Source organism: Rhinoderma darwinii, chromosome 5 (genome assembly GCF_050947455.1).
Source record: "Rhinoderma darwinii isolate aRhiDar2 chromosome 5, aRhiDar2.hap1, whole genome shotgun sequence".
In the NCBI taxonomy this organism is placed as follows: domain Eukaryota; kingdom Metazoa; phylum Chordata; class Amphibia; order Anura; family Rhinodermatidae; genus Rhinoderma; species Rhinoderma darwinii.
In genome coordinates this window covers 2337049-2358940 of record NC_134691.1, presented here as the reverse complement: position 1 = coordinate 2358940, position 21892 = coordinate 2337049, and the positions used below count along the sequence as shown (strand labels likewise).

The following is a 21892-nucleotide window of genomic DNA, read 5'->3' as shown; positions in this document are numbered from 1 at the left end:
ATGTGGACGCAGTGTAAGTTCTATTATCTAAAGTAGAAAGACACAGGACGCGTAATCACGTTTTTTCTATTGAATTATTATTATTACCTTTCCTATCTTTCTTTAGTGACAATAAGGGTCTGTTCACACGGCCATAAACGCCCTCGAAAAACGGCTAAGAATACGGAGGCTGAACGCCTCTAATCATCTGCTCATTGATTTCAATGGTAGAAACAGCGTTTCGTTCCGACGGGGCGTTTTTTTCCGCGGCTGTTTGTACAAACGGCGCGTAAAAAGACGCTCCATAAAAAGAAGGAGCACGTCACTTCTTGAGCCGTTTTTGGAGCCGTTATTTATTGTGTCAATAGAAAAAAACCGCTCCAAAAACGTCCGTGAAAAACGCATCAAAAAACGCGCGATGCTTAAAAAATGGCCAAAAATCAGGTGCTGTTTTCCGTTGAAAAGCTCCGTATTTTACGGCCGTTTTTAGTTTGCCGTGTGATCATACCGTAAGTGCTTTGCGTATGGCGTGTGTTTTTCACGGCCGTGCGAGCGTTTTTTATTTATTTCTTTGTAACTGATGCATGAAACACGGACAGCACATGGATGTCGCCGCGTGCCGTCCGTGGTTTTCACGCACCCATAGAATGAAATACCCCAATATAGGACATGCGGTGAGTTTCACGCTACGGACACGCGCTACGTGAAAACTGGCTGGTCTGAATGAACCCTAGATCTCACATCTCCTTTGACTACAGTTTACGGACAACAAATCTCGTGTAAACCCATTTTTCAAAAACATTCCAATGTGAGGCAGAGCTGAAAATGAGTCCTGACCTAATAGGTTTCACAGTTGAAGATTTGTTACAGTGTATCAGTCTAGACAATCCTCTGTGAGTCAATCGCGTCAGCATCACATATCTCTCCCCTGTCCTGATAGTTTGCTACAATGTATCAGCACGAAGTCCAGACAGTTGAGCTCACGGTGGCTTGTCTACACTGGATACAATCGCTTCTATTCACCGACAGCTAGCAGAGGACTTGACTATGGTGAAAAATGGAATGTCTATTAGAAAGTTGCAGAACTTTTGATGAATCCTCGCTGGTATTGTATACAGAGCTGCACATCAGACCCCCAGTCACTTACCCTGAGCTCCGAGCAGAGGAGATTGGGAATATTTGACCGTCCCACACTCAGCGATCCCCCACTGGAGTCGGCTTCCTCTCACGCTACCAGCGCCGGTACATCCAGCATCGGCTCAGAGGACAGGACTAGAAGGGGCTGCGCGCGCTCCGTGGACTCCTGCACATGTGGAAACCTACGCCTCTCACTTATCATCTAAACTGGAAATTCGGGTTCACAACTTCCCAAAAATGACATCAGTAAATAAGTTCCCTTTATCTGACGCCGAACCAGTCCGGCGTGTTCCGGGGGATTCCGACCCTATTGATAGTAAGTCCTAAATTCCTTGAATCGTCCCCTACAGAAAAGTTGTAAGCCGGGTGACAACCCGTGAAGCCCCCATTACAGCTCCAACCTTTAGTAGGGTCCTGGGTGGTAACATGTGAGTAATATTTTGGAGATATTGTGTCATAGAATAATCTCCTGGGGTGTGGTCACCAATGTGTTTTCATTACATCCATAGGTCAGGGTTATTAATGACATTTATCACTTAAAGGAATTTTCCACTTTCAATTAAATAACGTTTACTAAAAATAGAAACAAACAACATTCAAGATTGATACGTGTCCAGAGTTCTGAGTTCTGTTTCTCTCTTTTACGACCATGTCAGTGTTCACTGTCGTTCTGGCATTCTATTCATGAAGATTGACAGAACTAGAGGTTCCTCCCAAATTTTGGGAATCCGTGGGATCTTATAGATGATGACATGAGGTGTTTAATGCAATGTCCCTTAGATCACATGAGCTGTGAGCGTAAATGGCGGCATCTTTGGTGACCTCATAAGCCGAGAAATTATTTCAGTGGTTCCCCATTATTAGGCCCATGAATTGTACCCCATTACTAGTGATGTTTTTTTTTTAATCATTGGAGACATTTCTTCTAGGGCAGTGATGCAGTGATGTCCTGCAGAGACATTACTAACACGACATCGCAGCGAGCGGAGCAGCTAGACTTCAGTAGGTGTCTGTGTGTCAGTCTTTACTGTAGTTCTGGCATTCTATTCATCAACCAGATAGCTTAGGATGAACAGAGTTATAGGGTTCCCTCAATTTGAGGAGTGTTGCAGAGCAATGAATTGTGGGAGAACAAAGACAAAGTGAATATAACGGAGCGTTTGATTATCTGTCATTAGTCTGAGTTCTGGAATGATCCGTCATTGATGAATACACCACGGATAGCGCCAGGTTTTTGTTTCCATACGGCTACCGGCTGCTCCATGGAAATGATGAACAGCTTCTTGATGTCCTGGCGTCTCCATAGGTCAATGTCAAGTCCCCACTGTGCGGCAGGGTGTACAGCATCGAACACAGCTGAGGAATAAGACAACCGGTTATACATCTGACAAGAACAATATGGCTACTTAAAGGGGGTGTCCAGGATTAGAAAAACATGACTACTTTCTTCCAGAAACAGCGCCATAACTGTCCACAGGTTGTGTGTGGTATTGCACCTCAGCCCCATTCATTCAATGGAACTCTGCTGCAATACCAGACACAACCTGTGGACAAGTGGGGCGCTGTTTGTGGAAGAAAGCAAAAATGTTTTTCTAATCCTGGTCATCGATGTATATCATGATCTTAACATTGACACTCCACCTTGAAATTAAAAAAATGGAGTCAGTTGCTCCTCAGCGTCTTATACAACTAGTTAGTTTCTCAACGTGCCCCAAATATCATTGGTTACGACCCTTTCTTGATATTCGTCTCAATAGCAAAACATATTAGAAAGCCCCTGAGATCAGGGGAGAAATGTTATGTCTGTGGTCAGTTTATCAGAGAACCAATAAATGCTGAGGAGCAACCGTCTCAAGTTTAAAGGGCAAGCAGGAAGAGTACTCACAATTTAAAGGGCTCGTCCAGTTTAAGGTTTAGTTTACTCATTGCATAAGGAAAAGTTCAGCAACTTTCTAATAGAATTTGTGTTTCAATTCCTCATCATTTTCTCACTGCTTGCGGTCAGTGAATGGGAACAGCGTTGTTTACATTCAGTGACTAAAAACCTGTTTTAACATACTTCTCACAGCTGATGGTTTGTTACAATTGTATCCAGTCTAGACAATCCTCGGTGAGCTAAAAGCATCAGCAGCACAAATCTCTCTCCTGTCCTTACAGTTTGTTACAATATATCAGCATGAAGCCCAGACTGTTCCGTTCACAGTGGATTGTGGAGACTAGATACAATTGTAACAAACTCTCATCTGTGAGAAGTATTAGGTCTGTACAAGTTTCCAGCCTCTCGATGTAAAAAAAATAAAAATTTTCCATTCACTGGCAACAAGCAGAGATCTGGAAAGTGATGAGGAACTGATACATAAAGTGTATTAGAAAGTTGCAGAACTTTTCCTGATACAATGATTAATCAGCTGTCAGGGCATGCTGGGAGTTCTGGTTTCCCCACTGGAGGAGATGGGGGAGGGGCACACATTACCTGCTGTAGTAATAAATCCATTATGGCGGCATCTATGGGAGCGGCGTGCGTCAGCCCGACCTTCAGTACAACCGCGTCTGTCAGGGGAACACAACCTCATGTTATTAGGCGCAGTTAATATTACCAGACACATAATTTATCCCTCACACAAGCGATTTGATATCATTTTTTTTTAAAGGGACAGTAAACATAAAATGCATCTTCCTCCTTTGCTCTCAATATTTATTGTTCTCTGGCATCAGCCATTTGAGTCTTAGGAGGGGCTGACTGTAGGACATGGGAATAGTGAAGTGAGTCCCAACCTTTTTAGCATTGGTGAAAACCTGGAAAACATTTCTTATATCAATGAACTCCTACCTGGGAGGGGGAATGGGGAAGCTATGCTGTAGGGGGGGGGGGTTGTAAGGGAGCTATGCTGCAGGGCTGGAATGGGGGAGCTACTCTGCATGGGAGGGAAGAATGGGGGAGCTATGCTGTAGGGGGGGTTGTAAGGGAGCTATGCTGCAGGGCTGGAATGGGGGAGCTACTCTGCATGGGAGGGAAGAATGGGGGAGCTATGCTGTAGGGGGGGTTGTAAGGGAGCTATGCTGCAGGGCTGGAATGGGGGAGCTACTCTGCATGGGAGGGAAGAATGGGGGAGCTATGCTGTAAGGGGGAGTGGTGGAGCTATTCTGCAAGGGAGGGGGAATGGGAGTGCTATGCTGTAAGGGGGATGGAGAAGCAAGGGTAGGGGGAATGGAACAGCTGTTCTGCAAAGAAGAGAGAAATAGAGAAGAAATGCTGTAATGGGTAATGGTGGATCGGTTCTGCAAGCATGGGGAGAACAGGGGAGCTATGCTGCAGTTATGCTTTAGGGGGAATGGGGGAGCTGTCCTGCCAGGGTGGTGGGAATAGAGAAGTTATGCTGTAAGGAGGAGATGGGGGGAGTTGTGCTCAAAGCAAAGTGGGATTGGCAAAGCTGTGCAAGGGATTGGGGAGCTATGCCACAAGGGAGCAAGGAATGGGGGAGCTGTTTTGCAAGGGAGGGGGAGAAAGTGGGAGCTTTGTCGCAAGAAAGGTTATTTATGAGTACTTGTGTATTCTGCTTTTCTTCAGCCTTCTTTATACCTCTTTTTTTTTTTTTTAATTACCGTAATTGTTACGAGTTCACCAAGATAAGAATTGGGAATCACTGAACTATATTATTTTTAGAGTTAACCATTCTCTTTACGTCTATGTGCAGCTTCATTGTTCTCTTTAGTTTGTTGTCTCTTCCAATGTTTTTTGTTTAGGAACAGATGACGTGAGCAAAAAACATAAAGTTGTATCGAGGTAAAAATAAATTCTGCATTTGTCCAGGGACATGGAGCTACGGGTGCCATGATGGGCCCTGATTTTGTACCAGGCAGGAAAACGTTGCTTCTAATTTTGTCATGCCCGGCACAAACAGAAATTGGGAGATTATTTTTATATAGAAAAGAAATCCATTGAGACTGGATGAGTTTTAACATCCAGTTGTGATCATAGGAAATTCATAAAATGTACGAAAAACATTGACAAGTGGTAAAACGTAGGAAATATAAAGAATGGTGAAATTACTCACTAGTATTCCTTCCTGGAGCTGACGAGGGCAATGTGGTACTGGTTCCAGTAGTGGGATTAGGCTTTATAGTACTGGAAGTAAGATTCAGGATTGGAGTAGAGATGTTCCATGAGGTTGTAGTTGGAATCATGGGTGTAGTCCTGGTAGTACTCGGAGAAGGAGGTAATGTCGAGGTCATAGTTGTAGTGGATGATGATGTAGTTGGAGTAGTAGATGATAATGTGGTCTCAGTTGGAGTAGTAGATGATGTTGTGGTCCTAGTTGTACTTGGAAGAGTAGATGATGTTGTGGTCCTAGTTGTACTTGGAGGAGTAGAAGATGTTGTGGTCCTAGTTGTACTTGGAAGAGTAGATGATGTTGTGGTCCTAGTTGTACTTGGAGGAGTAGAAGATGTCGTGGTCCTAGTTGTACTTGGAAGAGTAGATGATGTTGTGGTCCTAGTTGTAATTGGGGGAGTAGATAATGTTGTGGTCCTAGTTGTACTTGGAGGAGTAGAAGATGTCGTGGTCCTAGTTGTACTTGGAGGAGTAGAAGATGTCATGGTCCAAGTTGAAGTAGTAGTAGATGATACTGTCCCAGTTACAGTAGGAGAAGTAGGTAATATTGAGGTCATGGTCGTAGTAGATGATGTTGTGGTCTCAGTTGGAGTAGCAGAAGATGACATGATCCAAGTTGAAGTAGTAGTAGATGATACTGTCCCAGTTGTAGTAGGAGAAGTAGGTAATGTTGAGGTGATGGTCGCAGTGGATGATGTTGGAGTAGTAGATGATGTTGTGTTCTCAGTTGGAGTAGTAGAAGATGTCATGGTTCTAGTTGTACTTGGAGGAGTAGAAGATGTCATGGTCCTAGTTGTACTTGGAGGAGTAGAAGATGTCATGGTCCTAGTTGTACTTGGAGGAGTAGAAGATGTCGTGGTCCTAATTGTACTTGCAGGAGTAGACGATGTCATGGTCCTAGTTGAAGTAGTAGTAGATGATACTGTCCCACTTGTAGTAGGAGAAGTAGATGGACCTGTAGTGGATGATGGGGATGTCGCAGTTATAATTGGAGTAGTGGGTGATGTTACAGGTGTTATTATCGTGGAGTATGCTGCCTCGGTTATATTGACAATGTTGGATGACGTAGAATCAGAATTTGATACTACAGTTGCAGATCTTGTAGACTGAGTAAAGGATAATGTTGATGATTCAGTTGATGTAGAGAACGTTTTATTTGCTTCATTTATTGATGAGGTTGTAAAGGACACGGAAGGTATTACTGACTCAGTCGCTGTTGGTTCACTGGATAATGATACAAGTTCAATTGTGGAGGAACTTGTAACCTCAGTTGTCGGTATTATAGTCCCAGATATCGGTATTATAGTCTCAGATGTTGGTATTATAGTCCCAGATGTCGGTATTATAGTCCCAGATATCGGTATTGTAGTCTCAGATGTCAGTATTATAGTCTCAGATGTCAGTATTATAGTCTCAGATGTTGGTATTATAGTCTCAGATGTCGGTATTATAGTCTCAGATGTCGGTATTATAGTCTCAGATGTCGGTATTATAGTCTCAGATGTCGGTATTATAGTCTCAGATGTCAGTATTATAGTCTCAGATGTCGGTATTATAGTCTCAGATGTCGGTATTATAGTCTCAGATGTCGGTATTATAGTCTCAGATGTCGGTATTATAGTCTCAGATGTCGGTATTATAGTCTCAGATGTCGGTATTATAGTCTCAGATGTCGGTATTGTAGTCTCAGATGTTGGTATTATAGTCTCAGATGTCGGTATTATAGTCTCAGATGTTGGTATTATAGTCTCAGATGTCGGTATTATAGTCTCAGATGTCGGTATTATAGTCTCAGATGTCGGTATTATAGTCTCAGATGTCGGTATTATAGTCTCAGATGTCGGTATTATAGTCTCAGATGTTGGTATTATAGTCTCAGATGTCGGTATTATAGTCCCAGATGTCGGTATTATAGTCTCAGATGTTGGTATTATAGTCTCAGATATCGGTATTATAGTCTCAGATGTCGGTATTATAGTCTCAGATGTCGGTATTATAGTCTCAGATGTCGGTATTATAGTCTCAGATGTCGGTATTATAGTCTCAGATGTCGGTATTATAGTCTCAGATGTCGGTATTATAGTCTCAGATGTCGGTATTATAGTCTCAGATGTCGGTATTATAGTCTCAGATGTCGGTATTGTAGTCTCAGATGTTGGTATTATAGTCTCAGATGTCGGTATTATAGTCTCAGATGTCGGTATTATAGTCCCAGATGTTGGTATTATAGTCCCAGATATCGGTATTGTAGTCTCAGATGTTGGTATTATAGTCTCAGATGTTGGTATTATAGTCTCAGATGTTGGTATTATAGTCTCAGATGTCGGTATTATAGTCCCAGATATCGGTATTGTAGTCTCAGATGTCGGTATTATAGTCTCAGATGTCAGTATTATAGTCCCAGATATCGGTATTATAGTCTCAGATGTCGGTATTATAGTCTCAGATGTTGGTATTATAGTCTCAGATGTTGGTATTATAGTCTCAGATGTCGGTATTATAGTCTCAGATGACGGTATTATAGTCCCAGATATCGGTATTGTAGTCTCAGATGTCAGTATTATAGTCTCAGATGTCGGTATTATAGTCTCAGATGTTGGTATTATAGTCTCAGATGTTGGTATTATAGTCTCAGATGTCGGTATTATAGTCTCAGATGTCGGTATTATAGTCTCAGATGTCGGTATTATAGTCTCAGATGTTGGTATTATAGTCTCAGATGTCGGTATTATAGTCTCAGATGTTGGTATTATAGTCTCAGATGTCGGTATTATAGTCTCAGATGTTGGTATTATAGTCTCAGATGTCGGTATTATAGTCTCAGATGTCGGTATTATAGTCTCAGATGTCGGTATTATAGTCTCAGATGTTGGTATTATAGTCTCAGATGTTGGTATTATAGTCTCAGATGTTGGTATTATAGTCTCAGATGTCGGTATTATAGTCTCAGATGTCGGTATTATAGTCTCAGATGTTGGTATTATAGTCCCAGATATCGGTATTATAGTCTCAGATGTCGGTATTATAGTCTCAGATGTCGGTATTATAGTCTCAGATGTTGGTATTATAGTCTCAGATGTTGGTATTATAGTCTCAGATGTTGGTATTATAGTCTCAGATGTTGGTATTATAGTCTCAGATGTTGGTATTATAGTCTCAGTTGTCCGTATTATAGTCTCAGATGTCGGTATTATAGTTTCAGATGTCGGTATTATAGTCTCAGATGTCGGTATTATAGTCTCAGATGTCGGTATTATAGTCTCAGATGTCGGTATTATAGTCTCAGATGTTGGTATTATAGTCTCAGATGTTGGTATTATAGTCTCAGATGTTGGTATTATAGTCTCAGATGTTGGTATTATAGTCTCAGATGTCGGTATTATAGTCTCAGATGTCGGTATTATAGTCTCAGATGTCGGTATTATAGTCTCAGATGTCGGTATTATAGTTTCAGATGTCGGTATTATAGTCTCAGATGTTGGTATTATAGTCTCAGATGTCGGTATTATAGTCTCAGATATCGGTATTATAGTCTCAGATGTCGGTATTATAGTCTCAGATGTCGGTATTATAGTCCCAGATGTCGGTATTATAGTCTCAGATGTCGGTATTATAGTCTCAGATGTCGGTATTATAGTCTCAGATGTCGGTATTATAGTCTCAGATGTCGGTATTATAGTCTCAGATGTCGGTATTATAGTCTCAGATGTCGGTATTATAGTCTCAGATGTCGGTATTATAGTCTCAGATATCGGTATTATAGTCTCAGATGTCGGTATTATAGTCTCAGATGTCGGTATTATAGTCTCAGATGTCGGTATTATAGTCTCAGATGTCGGTATTATAGTCTCAGATGTCGGTATTATAGTCTCAGTTGTCGGTATTATAGTCTCAGATGTCGGTATTATAGTCTCAGTTGTCGGTATTATAGTCTCAGATGTCGGTATTATAGTCTCAGATGTCGGTATTATAGTCTCAGTTGTCGGTATTATAGTCTCAGATGTCGGTATTATAGTCTCAGTAGTCGGTATTGTAGCCCGGGTTGTTGTAGACATGACTGATGATGTTATAGGCGGAGCAGTGGTTGTTGGTTCTAATGTAGATGTGAAATCTTGAGTTATTGATGTAGATTCAATTAGTGTTGACAGTTTGGGTGTTGAAGTTACAGATTCAGTCATTGATATTATAGACACAGCTGGAGACACATATGTTGATATTATAGATCGAAGTGTGTTTGATGCGAATTGTTCTGTTATTATAGATTCAGTATTTGGTGACAATTCAGAAAATGGTCTGGTTGGTTCAGTTGTCAACATGAACTGAGTTATGGATGTTGTAGATTCAGTTGTTGACAGATCAGTTGTAGTTGCTGCGGTTGTAGATTCAATTGTTGAAAGCTCAGTTGTAGTTGCTGCGGTTGTAGATTCAGTTGTTGATAGATCAGTTGTAGTTGCTGCGGTTGTAGATTCAGTTGTTGACAGATCAGTTGTAGTTGCTGCGGTTGTAGATGATTCAGCTGTTGACAGCTCAGTTGTAGTTGCTGCAGTTGTAGATGATTCAGTTGTTGATAGATCAGTTGTAGTTGCTGCGGTTGTAGATTCAGTTGTTGACAGATCAGTTGTAGTTGCTGCGGTTGTAGATGATTCAGCTGTTGACAGCTCAGTTGTAGTTGTTGCGGTTGTAGATTCAGTTGTTGGCAGCTCAGTTGTAGTTGCTGCGGTTGTAGATGATTCAGTTGTTAAAAGCTCAGTTGTAGTTACTGCGGTTGTAGACTCAATTGTTGACAGATCAGTTGTAGTTGCTGCGGTTGTAGATGATTCAATTGTTGACAGATTAGTTGTAGTATCTGCGGTTGTAGATGATTCAGTTGTTGACAGTTCAGTTGTAGATGCTGCGGTTGTAGATGATTCAGCTGTTGATAGCTCAGTTGTAGTTGTTGCGGTTGTAGATTCAGTTGTTGGCAGCTCAGTTGTAGTTGCTGTGGTTGTAGATGATTCAGTTGTTGACAGATCAGTTGTAGTTGCTGCAGTTGTAGATTCAGTTGTTGACAGCTCAGTTGTAGTTGTTGCGGTTGTAGATTCAGTTGTTGACAGCTCAGTTGTAGTTACTGCGGTTGTAGATTCAATTGTTGACAGATCAGTTGTAGTTGCTGCGGTTGTAGATGATTCAATTGTTGACAGCTCAGTTGTAGTTGCTGCGGTTGCAAATTCAATTGTTGACAGCTCAGTTGTAGTATCTGCGGTTGTAGATTCAATTGTTGACAGATCAGTTGTAGTTGCTGCGGTTGTAGATGATTCAGTTGTTGACAGCTCAGTTGTAGATTCAGTTCTTGACAGCTCAGTTGTAGTTGTTGCGGTTGTAGATGATTCAGTTGTTGACAGATCAGTTGTAGTTGCTGCGGTTGTAGATTCAGTTGTTGGCAGCTCAGTTGTAGTTGCTGCGGTTGTAGATTCAGTTGTTAAAAGCTCAGTTATAGTTACTGCGGTTGTAGATTCAATTGTTGACAGATCAGTTGTAGTTGCTGCGGTTGTAGATGATTCAATTGTTGACAGATCAGTTGTAGTTGCTGCAGTTGTAGATTCAGTTGTTGACAGATCAGTTGTAGTTGCTGCAGTTGTAGATTCAGTTGTTGGCAGCTCAGTTGTAGTTGCTGTGGTTGCAGATTCAATTGTTGACAGATCAGTTGTAGTTGCTGTGGTTGCAGATTCAATTGTTGACAGATCAGTTGTAGTTGCTGTGGTTGCAGATTCAATTGTTGACAGCTCAGTTGTAGTTGCTGCAGTTGTAGATTCAGTTGTTGACAGATCAGTTATAGTTGCTGCGGTTGTAGATTCAGTTGTTGTAGTTTCTAGAAGATTGGTTGTTGACATGAATGCTGTAGTCTCGTATGTTGTCAGCTGGGGAGTTGTTGGTTTTCCAGATTCGATTGAGGCTGATGTTGTAGGTTTATTTGTGTCTATTCCAGATGCAGTTGTAGTTTGAGCTGTTGTTAGTGTCGTGGGCTCAATTGTTGATGGTTCCCTTGTTTTAGTCGGATCAGCTGGAGACACTGATGTGGTTGATGTGTGAACAGCTGTAATTGATATTGGTTGATTTATTTTGGATTCGGTTGCTGTTGCAGCTTCAGTTGTCATTGACATTTCAGTTGTTTCTAATATAGTTTGTGATAATATTGACTGGACGAACACCGACAAAATAGCTGTAAATATAAAACTATAGAATTATAATATTGTTTTTTTGTGTGATCATAAGAAATCAGATAAACTTGTGTGGATCTAAATCACCAAACAAATCAATGTCCATACATATACACATATCTACCAGTATTCAACCCAGGTAAGATGTAGATATTGATGTGACTGTTGATTTGGATCCACACAAAATCTCCCTCTCAACACTGCACATGACAAAAATCAGACGCAATTGACATGTAGACAAGCTATACGCGAACAAAAAGGGAACAAAGCCCCCGGAGAGTCAGCAAAATATAGACAATCTATATTAAAGATGCTGTCACCAGGATTATAAGTGCCCTATGTCCTACATAATGTGATCTGCACTGTAATGTAGATTACAACAGTGTTTTTTATTTAGAAAAACTATCATTTTTGACCAAGTTATGACCTATTTTAGATTTAGGCTAATTAGTTTCTTAATCGACAACTGGGCGTGTTTTTACCTTTTGACCAAATGGGCGTTGTAAAGAGAAGTGTATGAGGCTGACCAATCAGTGACCAATCAGCGTCATACACTTCACTTAATTTCTGCCCAGCTTCTTTCACTGCACAGCGTGATCTCACGAGATCATTCTGTGCTGTCACATACTCCCACAGTAACTTTACCGAAGTGCCTTGAGAGTGAATAGACATCACCTCCAGCCAGGACGCAATGTCTATTCACATTCCCGACACTTCGGTAACGTTTGTCTGTGACTTACAGTACAGCACACCAAGATCACGCTGTGCTGTAAGTCTCACACAAACGTTAGCGAAGTGTCGGGATTGTGAATAGACATCGCATCCTGGCTGGAAGCGATGTCTATTCACCCTCAAGACACTTCAGTAACGTTAATGTGTGAGTAAGGGACAGCACAAGAGATCACGCTACATGTGAGTACATGAATAGAGAGAAGTGTATGATGCTGATTGGTCACTGATTGGTCAGCGTCATACACTTCTCTCCACAACTCCCACTTAGTCAAATGGTAAAAACACGCCCAGTTGGGCATTAAGAAAGTCATTAGCATAAATATCAAATAGGTCATAAATCTGTCAAAATTGATTGTTTTTCTAAATAAAACCACTGTTGTTATCTACATTATAGCGCCGATCATATTATGTAGAAGATAGGCCAATTATAATGTGGTGACAGCCTCTTTAACCCCTTAATGACCAGGCCATTTTGCACGTTAATGACCAAGGATTATTTTTTGTTTTTTCGCGGTCACATTCCAAGAGTGATTTTTTTTATTCCGTCGACATAGCCGTATAAGGGCTTGTTTTTTGCGGGACGAGTTGTATTTTGTAATTGTAACATTTTTAGATGCTTATAATATATCGATTTAACTTTTATTAACTTTATTTTAGGAGAGAATTGAAAATAAGCAGCTATTCCAGCATTGATTTTCACGTTATAAATTTACGCCGTTTACTATGCAGCGTAAATATCAGGTTCACTTTATTCTATGGGTCGGCACGATTACGGGGATACCAAATATGTAAAGGTTTTATATGTTTTCCTACATTTACACAATAAAAAGCCTTTTAGAAAAAAATTACTTGTTTTTGCATCGCCGCATTCCAAGAGACGTAATATTTTTATTTTTCGGTCAATATTGCCGTATGTGGGCTTGATTTTTGCGGGCCAAGGTGTAGTTTTCATTAGCACTATTTTGGGGTACATAGGACTTATAGATTAACCTTTATTTAATTTTTAATGGGGGGAATAGGAGAAAAGAGAGAACTTTGCCGTTGTTTTGCCGTTGTTTTTCTGCGTTTTTTTTGGACGCCGTTCATCCGGCAGTTTAATTAGGGATACCATATTTTTCCCTACAATACCATATATGTGTATGTGTTATTTGTTTTGACATTTTTACTAAATCAAACCTTGTTCGGGCAAAAAAAGTGGTTTTATTTTATTTTGACTGTAAATAATTTTTTTTTTTCACAAACTTTATTTTAACTGCTTTACATTTTTTGTTTAGTCCCACCAGGGGACTTCACCATGCGATCTGCTGATCGCATATATAATGCTTTGGTATACTTAGTATAGTGTAAAACTGACAGGCAATCTATTAGGAGGTGCCTCCGGCATGGTCTAACAGGCATTTGCTGAAGACAGGCCTGGGGGCCTTTGTTAGGCTCCCGGCTGCCATGGAAACTCGACGGCGCCCCGCGATTTCTTTGCGGGGGCGCCGATGAGGTGACAGAGGGAGCTCCCTCCCTCTGTCAAACACATTAGATGTCACTGTCACTATTGAACTATGTGTTGAACTGCCAGAATTGGAGCGCGCTTCGCTTCCTGCAGTTGGGGCAGGAGCCAGGCTGAGTATAACAGCCGTGCTCCTGCCGCTGATCGCGTGGGTACACTGGCAGTGCCCACCAGATCAGAGGACGGATATATCCATCCTTTTGCGGGAACTAGCAGCTGCTGGTGACGGATATATCCGTCCTTCGTCGTAAAGGGGTTAAATACCATGTACAATGACATTATACAGAGTAAAAGGATGGACCATACACGACACATTCACTTCTACTGTCCATGGACACCATCCCGTTTATTTACGGGATGGTGTGCGGCCCGTAGAAATCCGCCGCAAGAGATAGGACATACTTTGTATGGGAGCATGGGCCGAACATGCGAGTGGCTGACTGCAGGCCGGCCGTGCCCACAATCACGGACAGTGATTACGGGCACGGCCGCGTGCATGAGGCCTAAGATGTTAAATACCTGGTGGTCTACAGAAACAACCAACCATAAGTAGCCAGAAAACACTCCAGTATCCCAGGCAAAAAATGGCTGTGTCCCTAAGGGGTCAATAAAGATTTTCTATTTTTGTTCGTGTATAGGTGGTCTACCTGTATTTTAGGGGCCCTTCTTTACGCCTTTTGATTCAGTTCGGAGGTTTTCGTAGGTTATGCAATTGACATGTTGTCATCAGAATATTTCAGTAGTGCAGCCTCAGGCTGTATTTTCAAGTCATCACCTCATCATAAAACTAAGATATTCAAGTTCTGCGACTTTATAAGACATCTTTCTGTTTCAGTTTATCACCATTGTTAAAATCTTTGCTTGTTGTCTGTGAATGGTACCTTTCTTGTTTTCAGCTGTAGCCAAGGTTTAAGCAGGAACATTCTGAAAAGCGTTGGATGTAATGGCACGCACATGATACAACCTTCAATCATGGGGAACTATTGATATCTCGTAAGCAGGGTCGGACTGGCCCCCTGGAGTAGCATTGTATCCCCCAGGGGGCCCAGGTTCAGACACTATATTGGGCCCCTAAGGTCCAGCAGAGGACAATCCCAGCTGGAGGTGACTTTGAAGTCTATCACTTGCCACGGGGGTCTATGTTTTATGGGATGATTCCCTAATAACCTATTAGATCTTACCAGGGGCGTAACTAGGAAAGACTGGGCCCCATAGCAAACTTTTGACTGGGGTCCCCCCTCCCCTGGGTGTCACACAACCCCCCCCTTGTAGATAGTGCCTTTTTTACAGCCCCCCTGTAGATAACGCCATACAGCCCCCCTGTAGATAACGCCATACAGCCCCCCTGTAGATAACGCCATACAGCCCCCTGTAGGTAACGCCATACAGCCCCCCTGTAGATAACGCCATACAGCCCCCCTGTAGGTAACGCTATACAGCCCCCCCTGTAGGTAACGCCATGCAGCCCCAACCCCCCAAAAAAATCCTACCTACAGCGTGTCCTACAAAAGACATGTATCCCCTCTCCACAGGATATACACAGGACAGGGGATACATGTGTGATCGCTGCCAGCGATAGGGAGAACGGGGGACTGGAAGTCCCCTGAAGTTCTCCATCACAAACCTCTGACTTCCAGGGTCTGTGGCGGCAGCTCCGGAGAAATGAATGGAGCGCCGGTCGTGCTTGTGCGCATGCGTGACCAGCGCTCCTTTCATTTTTATTGAGCTGTGCGGACGCCGGAAGTCAGAGGTTAGTCATGGAGAAGTTCAGGGGACTTTCAGTCCCCCGTTCTCCCTATCGCTGCCAGCGATCACTCATGTATCCCCTGTCCTGTGGAGATCCTGTGGAGAGGGGATACATGTCTTATGTAGGAACAACCCCTTTAATGGCAGAGCGGGGAGATACCTCCCTGCTCTGCCGTAGTGTTCAGTGGCGTCGCGCTGTAGCAGCCATAACGGCAGCTAGCGGAGCCTCCGGCCATAGTGGGGGCCCGTGCAGGCGGGCGACACGGTCCCCCTCATGCCGCGGGCCCCGTAGCAGCCGCTACTGCTGCTATAGCAGTAGTTACGCCACTGGATCTTACCGCTGATCTGTAATCAAAGATTACAATGTAATTATAGGGGGCGTACACGTTCTTTATAGGGTGGACCCCAAAATCATTGCTTCTAGGGGACCCAAGAAACCCAAATCTGACCTCACAGGTTACAATAGATAAGAGTTGCCCCTTTTATAGTATTTAGATACAAAAATTAGAATTAATCACAGATATAATAACAGCTACATAATAGTAACAGTAGCACAGAGCCAAGGGGTTAAATTATCCACGTCCTGATATTCCCTCCATTACTTTACCCGGCCAAATGTGAACTTACCCTGGAAGAGCAGCATCCAAAAAACAGCCGTGCCCGCTCCCGGTGCCATGGTGCCTGGATGTAGCGCAGGGAAATAAATCCTATGTTTATTATTAGATCCGTTCATTGTGGCATTTCAGGGACAGGTGCCTCAGGTGCATCAGGTACTCGTCGGCTCATGCTCAAAACTTCTTTAAAAGTGACAGGACTCGGGGAGTGGAGAGAAATGACATTCCTCGTCAATGATTGCAGCGCATAAAAAAAAAATCAACAAGAATAACAGCATTAAACTCCACTCACCCGTGACCAGGAACTAATAAAAGAGAAAAAATAAATGACCTATTGTGATGACATTCGCATAACTGAGACACCTGTTCCCCCTCCCCCACATACATGAGCATAGCCGTCAATGTAGAGACATATTTACATAGAATTTGTATTTACTTTGTGTGGTCTTTGCAGTGTTTATGTGAGCAGCTCTGTGTCCAGACTGTGAATGAAGCAGCTCTTTCTCCTACTCTCCCAGCAGGAAGTCACAGCACCACCTCATGTGCCTGTCTGATTGGTTTGTGTTTGTAGATACAAAAAAAATCTCCATGAGAACTAATTGTCACCCCCATATGCTCCCAAACACTTCTGTAATCATAGGGGAAGTTTTTTTTATTGAGTGGAGCGAGAGTTATCCCCCACCCCCCAAAAAAAAAGGTACTTACTGAGCAAGTAATGTTTTCAACTTGGTGGACTGATGAAAGTCGAGACTATATCCTAATGCTGAATTTATGAGTTTTCTAACCTTTTTGGGAACATACACAGGCTGAAAAACCAACCTAATACTTCTCACAGCTGAGGGTTTGTCACAATTTTATTAGCTGTAATAAATTTGGGGTTATGACCAGTCTTTGGGTGTAAACATTTAATGGGGAAAATTTTTCAATGTAAATACATTGAAAAATATGGCGTACGCATTGGACACCATATTTATGAAGCCCCTGCCCCATTTGTCGCGACATATACACGTGTTAGAAAAGAGTATGGGGCACATTTTATTTGTAAGATTTGCCTGGCTTCACTTTTACCCTACACCAGGTCATGCTGCAATGAGGAGAGACTGGCACAGCGCTCATACAGCGTCCCAGTATTAATAAATCTAATTTTTACACTCACTGACAGAAAGCAGAGATATTGAAAATGTTGAGGTATTAAAACACAAAGTTTATTAGAAAGTTGCAAAACTTTTCCCTATTTCAGAAAACCCATTGACATACACCTTATAAGGGAATCATGAGTTAATATTGGGGGGTGCTCTGTTCCGGATCCTCATCTCTTGGTCAGAGTGGAGAGCGGTTACATAGAGCGTCTCTCTCTGGAGGACTTGTCTGGTGGTAATGCCTGTCTTTACATGCTCTACTAATAGACGACCTCAAGAACCACGTTTTTATGGAATATGTTCAAGACTCATGGCTGTCGTTTAGATCAGATATAAAACTATGACAGGTGGGGGTCTGACCTCTGGGACCCCCACCAGCCAAATTTCCCTATATGCCTGTTTCCAGCCACAGAATTAACCACATAAGCGCTGCCACTCTGCATGGAAATAAATAGGAAATGTGAGCACCACAAACAAAGGGACTTGGAACCCCTGATTCTAGGTAACAGTGGGTGTCCAAGAGGTCAGACCTGTCATACTAGCATGACCTTTCTAATCGACGGATCGTAAATGTGAGTCGTGGGACAATCTCTTGATCTTCTTCACCCTCCTAGACCACCAGGGATGCTGGCCTTAAACCCCTTCACTAGAATAGAGGAGTCTTTCTCAACGTTTCTAGACCAAGTGCCCCCCTGGGCTATGCACATACACCGAACTGCCTAATAAAAGCACCAATGTGAGCGCCCCCTAGAGACATGACATATCCACCCACCACAGGTAGAGATCCTCAGCTCTAGACCACCAGGGATTCCAGCATAAACTCCTTCACTATCCTGGACTGGAAATATTATCATCACCTCCTAATCTACAATAATTCACTAGGAATATTCTGCAATAATTCCTAAACCAACTAAGAGTAGACGACCCCCGGCTACTCACCCTATTAGGACATATGGACATAAAAGATGGGACCCCCCGCCCTGTATGAACCAGAATGGAGGGCTGCTCTGTAAGGGGTGTCGGGAGCCGAGATGATCAGCGGACCACATGCGTGTGATGACAAACCCTTTAACCCTCGACTGCAAGAAATATAAGGTATTAACCCCTAAACGTACAGGTTTCATGGATATATTCAGGCAGCTTGTGATCTTGGTAAATGTAGAGCTTCAGGTCCCTGTCCCCCCAGGTCACATTTGTGGGTGCATTGCTAACTGCAAAAAGGATGCACAAAATATTTTTGGGACTGACCCCGTTGGTTCCCAGATAACTGGCTCTGGGGTGTTTGACAGCTGCCCCCTTAGGGGTCAATATGTACACTCAGGGTCACACGTGCACTAATGGGGCGTTCAGGGATGATCACTCCCAGCAGACACGGCCTTTGTCCACCAGTCACTGTTTGTTTGGCCGTCTCTGTACACATTTCTTCATTCTCTATAACTAGAACCGGTTCTGCAGCGTAATTTCCCAGCAGCGTCACTTTGTGACAGTTTCCCCTGATGCTTTGTTGCTTGGTTATTAGTAATAAACAGTCCGTGTGGTCGCTGTGCGGACAGCGGAGGTTTAACAATTACTCGTAGCAGAAAGTTTTGGGATGTTTTCCATTAGAGATAAAGTCTCCTGAGCTGCAGAGACGATTTATTTTATAGATCAGATTTCAGAAGGACATTTTTTTTAATGTTGTAGATGCGGTGCGGGGTGTGACTGACGGGGGCAGAAAGATCTGCAAAATGTGTGGATGTGATCACATCTGTGAGGAAGGGGATGGAGAAGTCACAGTCTGGGAGTTAAATGGCAAAAGGATCGTCCAGCAGCACAGAGTATTTCAAGTGAGGAGCGTGCTGATCTTGCATGTGGTTACAGACTAAGAGTTACATATAGAAGGTGCAGGGACCTCAGCAGCACAGAGTATTTCAGGAGAGGTGTATGCATATTTTTTATGAGGTCATAGACTGAGAGTTACCTAGTGGAAGGAGCAGAGTGCTCCAGCAGCACAGAGTATTTCTGGAGAGGAGTGTGCTGATCTTGTGGGAGGTCACAGACTGAGAGTTACAAGATACAGGGTCCTCGGCAGCACAGAGTATTTCAGGAGGGGAGTGTGCTGATCTTGTGGGAGGTCACAGACTGAGTTACATAGTGGAAGTAGTAGGGTCCCCCAGCACCACAGAGTATTTCAGTAGAGGAGTGTGCATATCTTGAATGAGGTCACAGACTGAAAGTTACACAGTCGAATGATCAGGGTCCTCCAGCAGGACAGAGTATTTCAGGAGAGGAGTGTGCTGCTCTTGTGGGAGGTCACAGACTGAGAGTTTCATAGTGGAAGTAGTGGGGTCCCCCAGCACCACAGAGTATTTCAGGAGAGGAGTGTGCATATCTTGAATGAGGTCACAGACTGTTCTTGTGGGAGGTCACAGACTGAGAGTTTCATAGTGGAAGTAGTGGGGTCCTCCAGCACCACAGAGTATTTCAGGAGAGGAATGTGCATATCTTGAATGAGGTCACAGACTGAGAGTTTCATAGTGGAAGAAGTAGGGTTCCCAGTAGCACAGAGTATTTCAGGAGGTGAGTATGCTGATGCTGTGGGAGGTCACAGACGGAGAGTTACTCTATGTAACTCTCCGTCTGTGACCTCCCACAGGATCGGCATTTGGGGTAGGTGCAGGGTCCCCAGTAGCACAGAGTATTTCAGGAGAGGAGTGTGCTGATTGGGGGAGGGGGCAGTCCACTCATGCGATGATGTTAGTGAGGACAGGTCTGCATGTGACAGGGGGGGCAGTGTCATGATGCGAGGAGGGGAATAGTGTCTCCATAGATAATGAAGAGCTCAGTGACTGTCGCCTTGGCATTGCCATACGATGCCCCTTCACCAACAAGTCCGATCATTACATCTCTGCCCCACTGCTCATGTGTAAATCAGAGACGTCTACGGGCAATAACAGCAGGTGGTGACCAGAGAAGGACCCAGAACGGGACAACCCGGTGCTAAAACCCAAAGGTTGTAAAAATAATCTGACCTCAGGTGCGATGCCACCACTTCAGGTATTGGGGTTTCCATATCTGAACCGCTGCACACAAGCCTGAGATCACCAGGCACAATGCCAAGCGTCAGGTGGAGGGGTGTAAAGCCACCACCACTGATTACTCTCTACCCCTGCCAAAATGTGTAGAGACAAGTAAAGTCTGATGAAGGACTAATGGTCAGGGACAAGTCCATTAATGCTATGTACACCTTTGACATTGTTTTTTGGTAATACAACTGTGTATCCGTGTGTTTGGTGCAACAATACATTTTATTAAAAACTATTTTTACTTTTTTAGATACAGCTGCTTTGTATCCTGTATATAGAGCAGCTGTATCTAGCAGTAAATCCTGTATCTGTCAGGTCAGCGGGTCCCGGGATTGGGCTGTTAACAAATCACATCTACTAACTCAGATGTGATCAATTACATGTGGAAGTTGCACCAATCACACAGACGCACAATTTTATTTAAAAAAAAACAATGAAAAACGATGTCAAATGTGTTCATAGCCTTTAATGCTCCAGCTTACAATGACAGTGGTCCAGTCTGATATCTAAATTCCCTGTCTGAGCCACCCCCAACTTTTTTCAAAATGTACACAAACCAGGCCTTAAAGAAATTGAGTAAATTAAAGTTTTCTATTGTAATAATTTTTTTTATTTTTCCGTGATGTGTAGACAAGAGAGAGAGACGCCTGAGGGAGTGACAGGGCCGGAACAGCAGTGCCACTAGCTATACTAGTAAAGGGTTAATGGAGTCTATTGATTCACTATGTAGCCAAAAGTATGTGGACCCCCTGCTAATTATTAAGTTCGGGTGTTTCAGCCACACCCATTGAAAATAGGTACATGAAATCAAGCACACAGCCATGTAATCTCCATAGACAAACATAACTAGCAGTATGGGTCATACTAAAGAGCTCAGGGACTTTACATGTGGCACTGTCATAGGATGTCACCTTTACCACAAGTCAGTTTATTACATTTCTATTCTTGTTCTGCCCCTGTCACCTATAACTATTATTATTATCTGCTACATCTGCCCCGGTCTCCTGTAAGTGCTATTCTTATCTGCTAGATCTGCCCCGGTCACCTGTAAGTGTTGTTATTATTACCTGCTAGATCTTCCCCAGTCCCCTGTAAATTATATTATTATCTGATAGATTTGCCCTGTCACCTGTAAGTGTTATTATTTTCTGCTAGATATACCCTGGTCACCTGTAAGTGTTATTATTATCTGCTAGTTCTGCCCGGTCACCTGTAAGTGTTATTATTATCTGCTAGATCTGCCCTGGTCACGTGTAAGTACTATTATTATCTGCTATATCTGCCCTAGTCACCTGTAAATTCTATTATCTGCTAGATCTGCCATGGTCACCTGTAAGGGTATATTCAGACGCAGTGGTTTCAGACGTAATTCGGGCGTTTTACGCCTCGAATTATACCTGAAAAAGCGGCTCCATTACTCCTACAAACATCTGCTCACTGCTTTCAATGGGTTTTACGATGTTCTGTTCCCACGAGGCGTAATTTTACGCGTCGTTGTCAAAATACGGCGCGTAAAATGACGGCGCGTCAAAAGAAGTGCAGGGCCTTTCTTGGGACGTTTTTTGGAGGCGTTTTTCATTGACTCCATTGAAAAACAGCTCCAAAAACGGCCGTAAAATACGCCATGAAAAACGCGAGTTGCTATGAAAACGTCTGAAAATCAGGAGCTGT

The 21892-nt window shown here is 43.0% G+C and overlaps 1 protein-coding gene across 1 annotated transcript; it reads right to left on the bottom strand.

Annotated features, from left to right (window-relative positions):
- Positions 1-1672: 1672 nt before the first annotated feature.
- Positions 1673-6274, bottom strand: LOC142652294 (uncharacterized). The gene is made up of 3 exons (XM_075827944.1): positions 5172-6274; positions 3590-3666; positions 1673-2472 (listed from the first exon to the last, which is right to left on the bottom strand). The coding sequence occupies exons 1-3, from the start codon at positions 6118-6120 to the stop codon at positions 2365-2367; spliced, it is 1134 nt and encodes a 377-aa protein (XP_075684059.1). The 5' UTR covers positions 6121-6274; the 3' UTR covers positions 1673-2364.
- Between the last annotated feature and the right edge of the window lie 15618 nt (positions 6275-21892).

Excerpts from the sequence above, each read along its gene's own strand:
- LOC142652294 (XM_075827944.1), bottom strand. The coding sequence starts at position 6,120 with ATGACATCGTCTACTCCTGCAAGTACAATTAGGACCACGACATCTTCT. Across the intron at positions 3,667-5,171 it reads AGCTCCAGGAAGGAATACTA|ACGCGGTTGTACTGAAGGTC; the intron begins GTGAGTAATTTC and ends TTCCCCTGACAG. Across the intron at positions 2,473-3,589 it reads TGGATTTATTACTACAGCAG|CTGTGTTCGATGCTGTACAC; the intron begins GTAATGTGTGCC and ends CTTATTCCTCAG.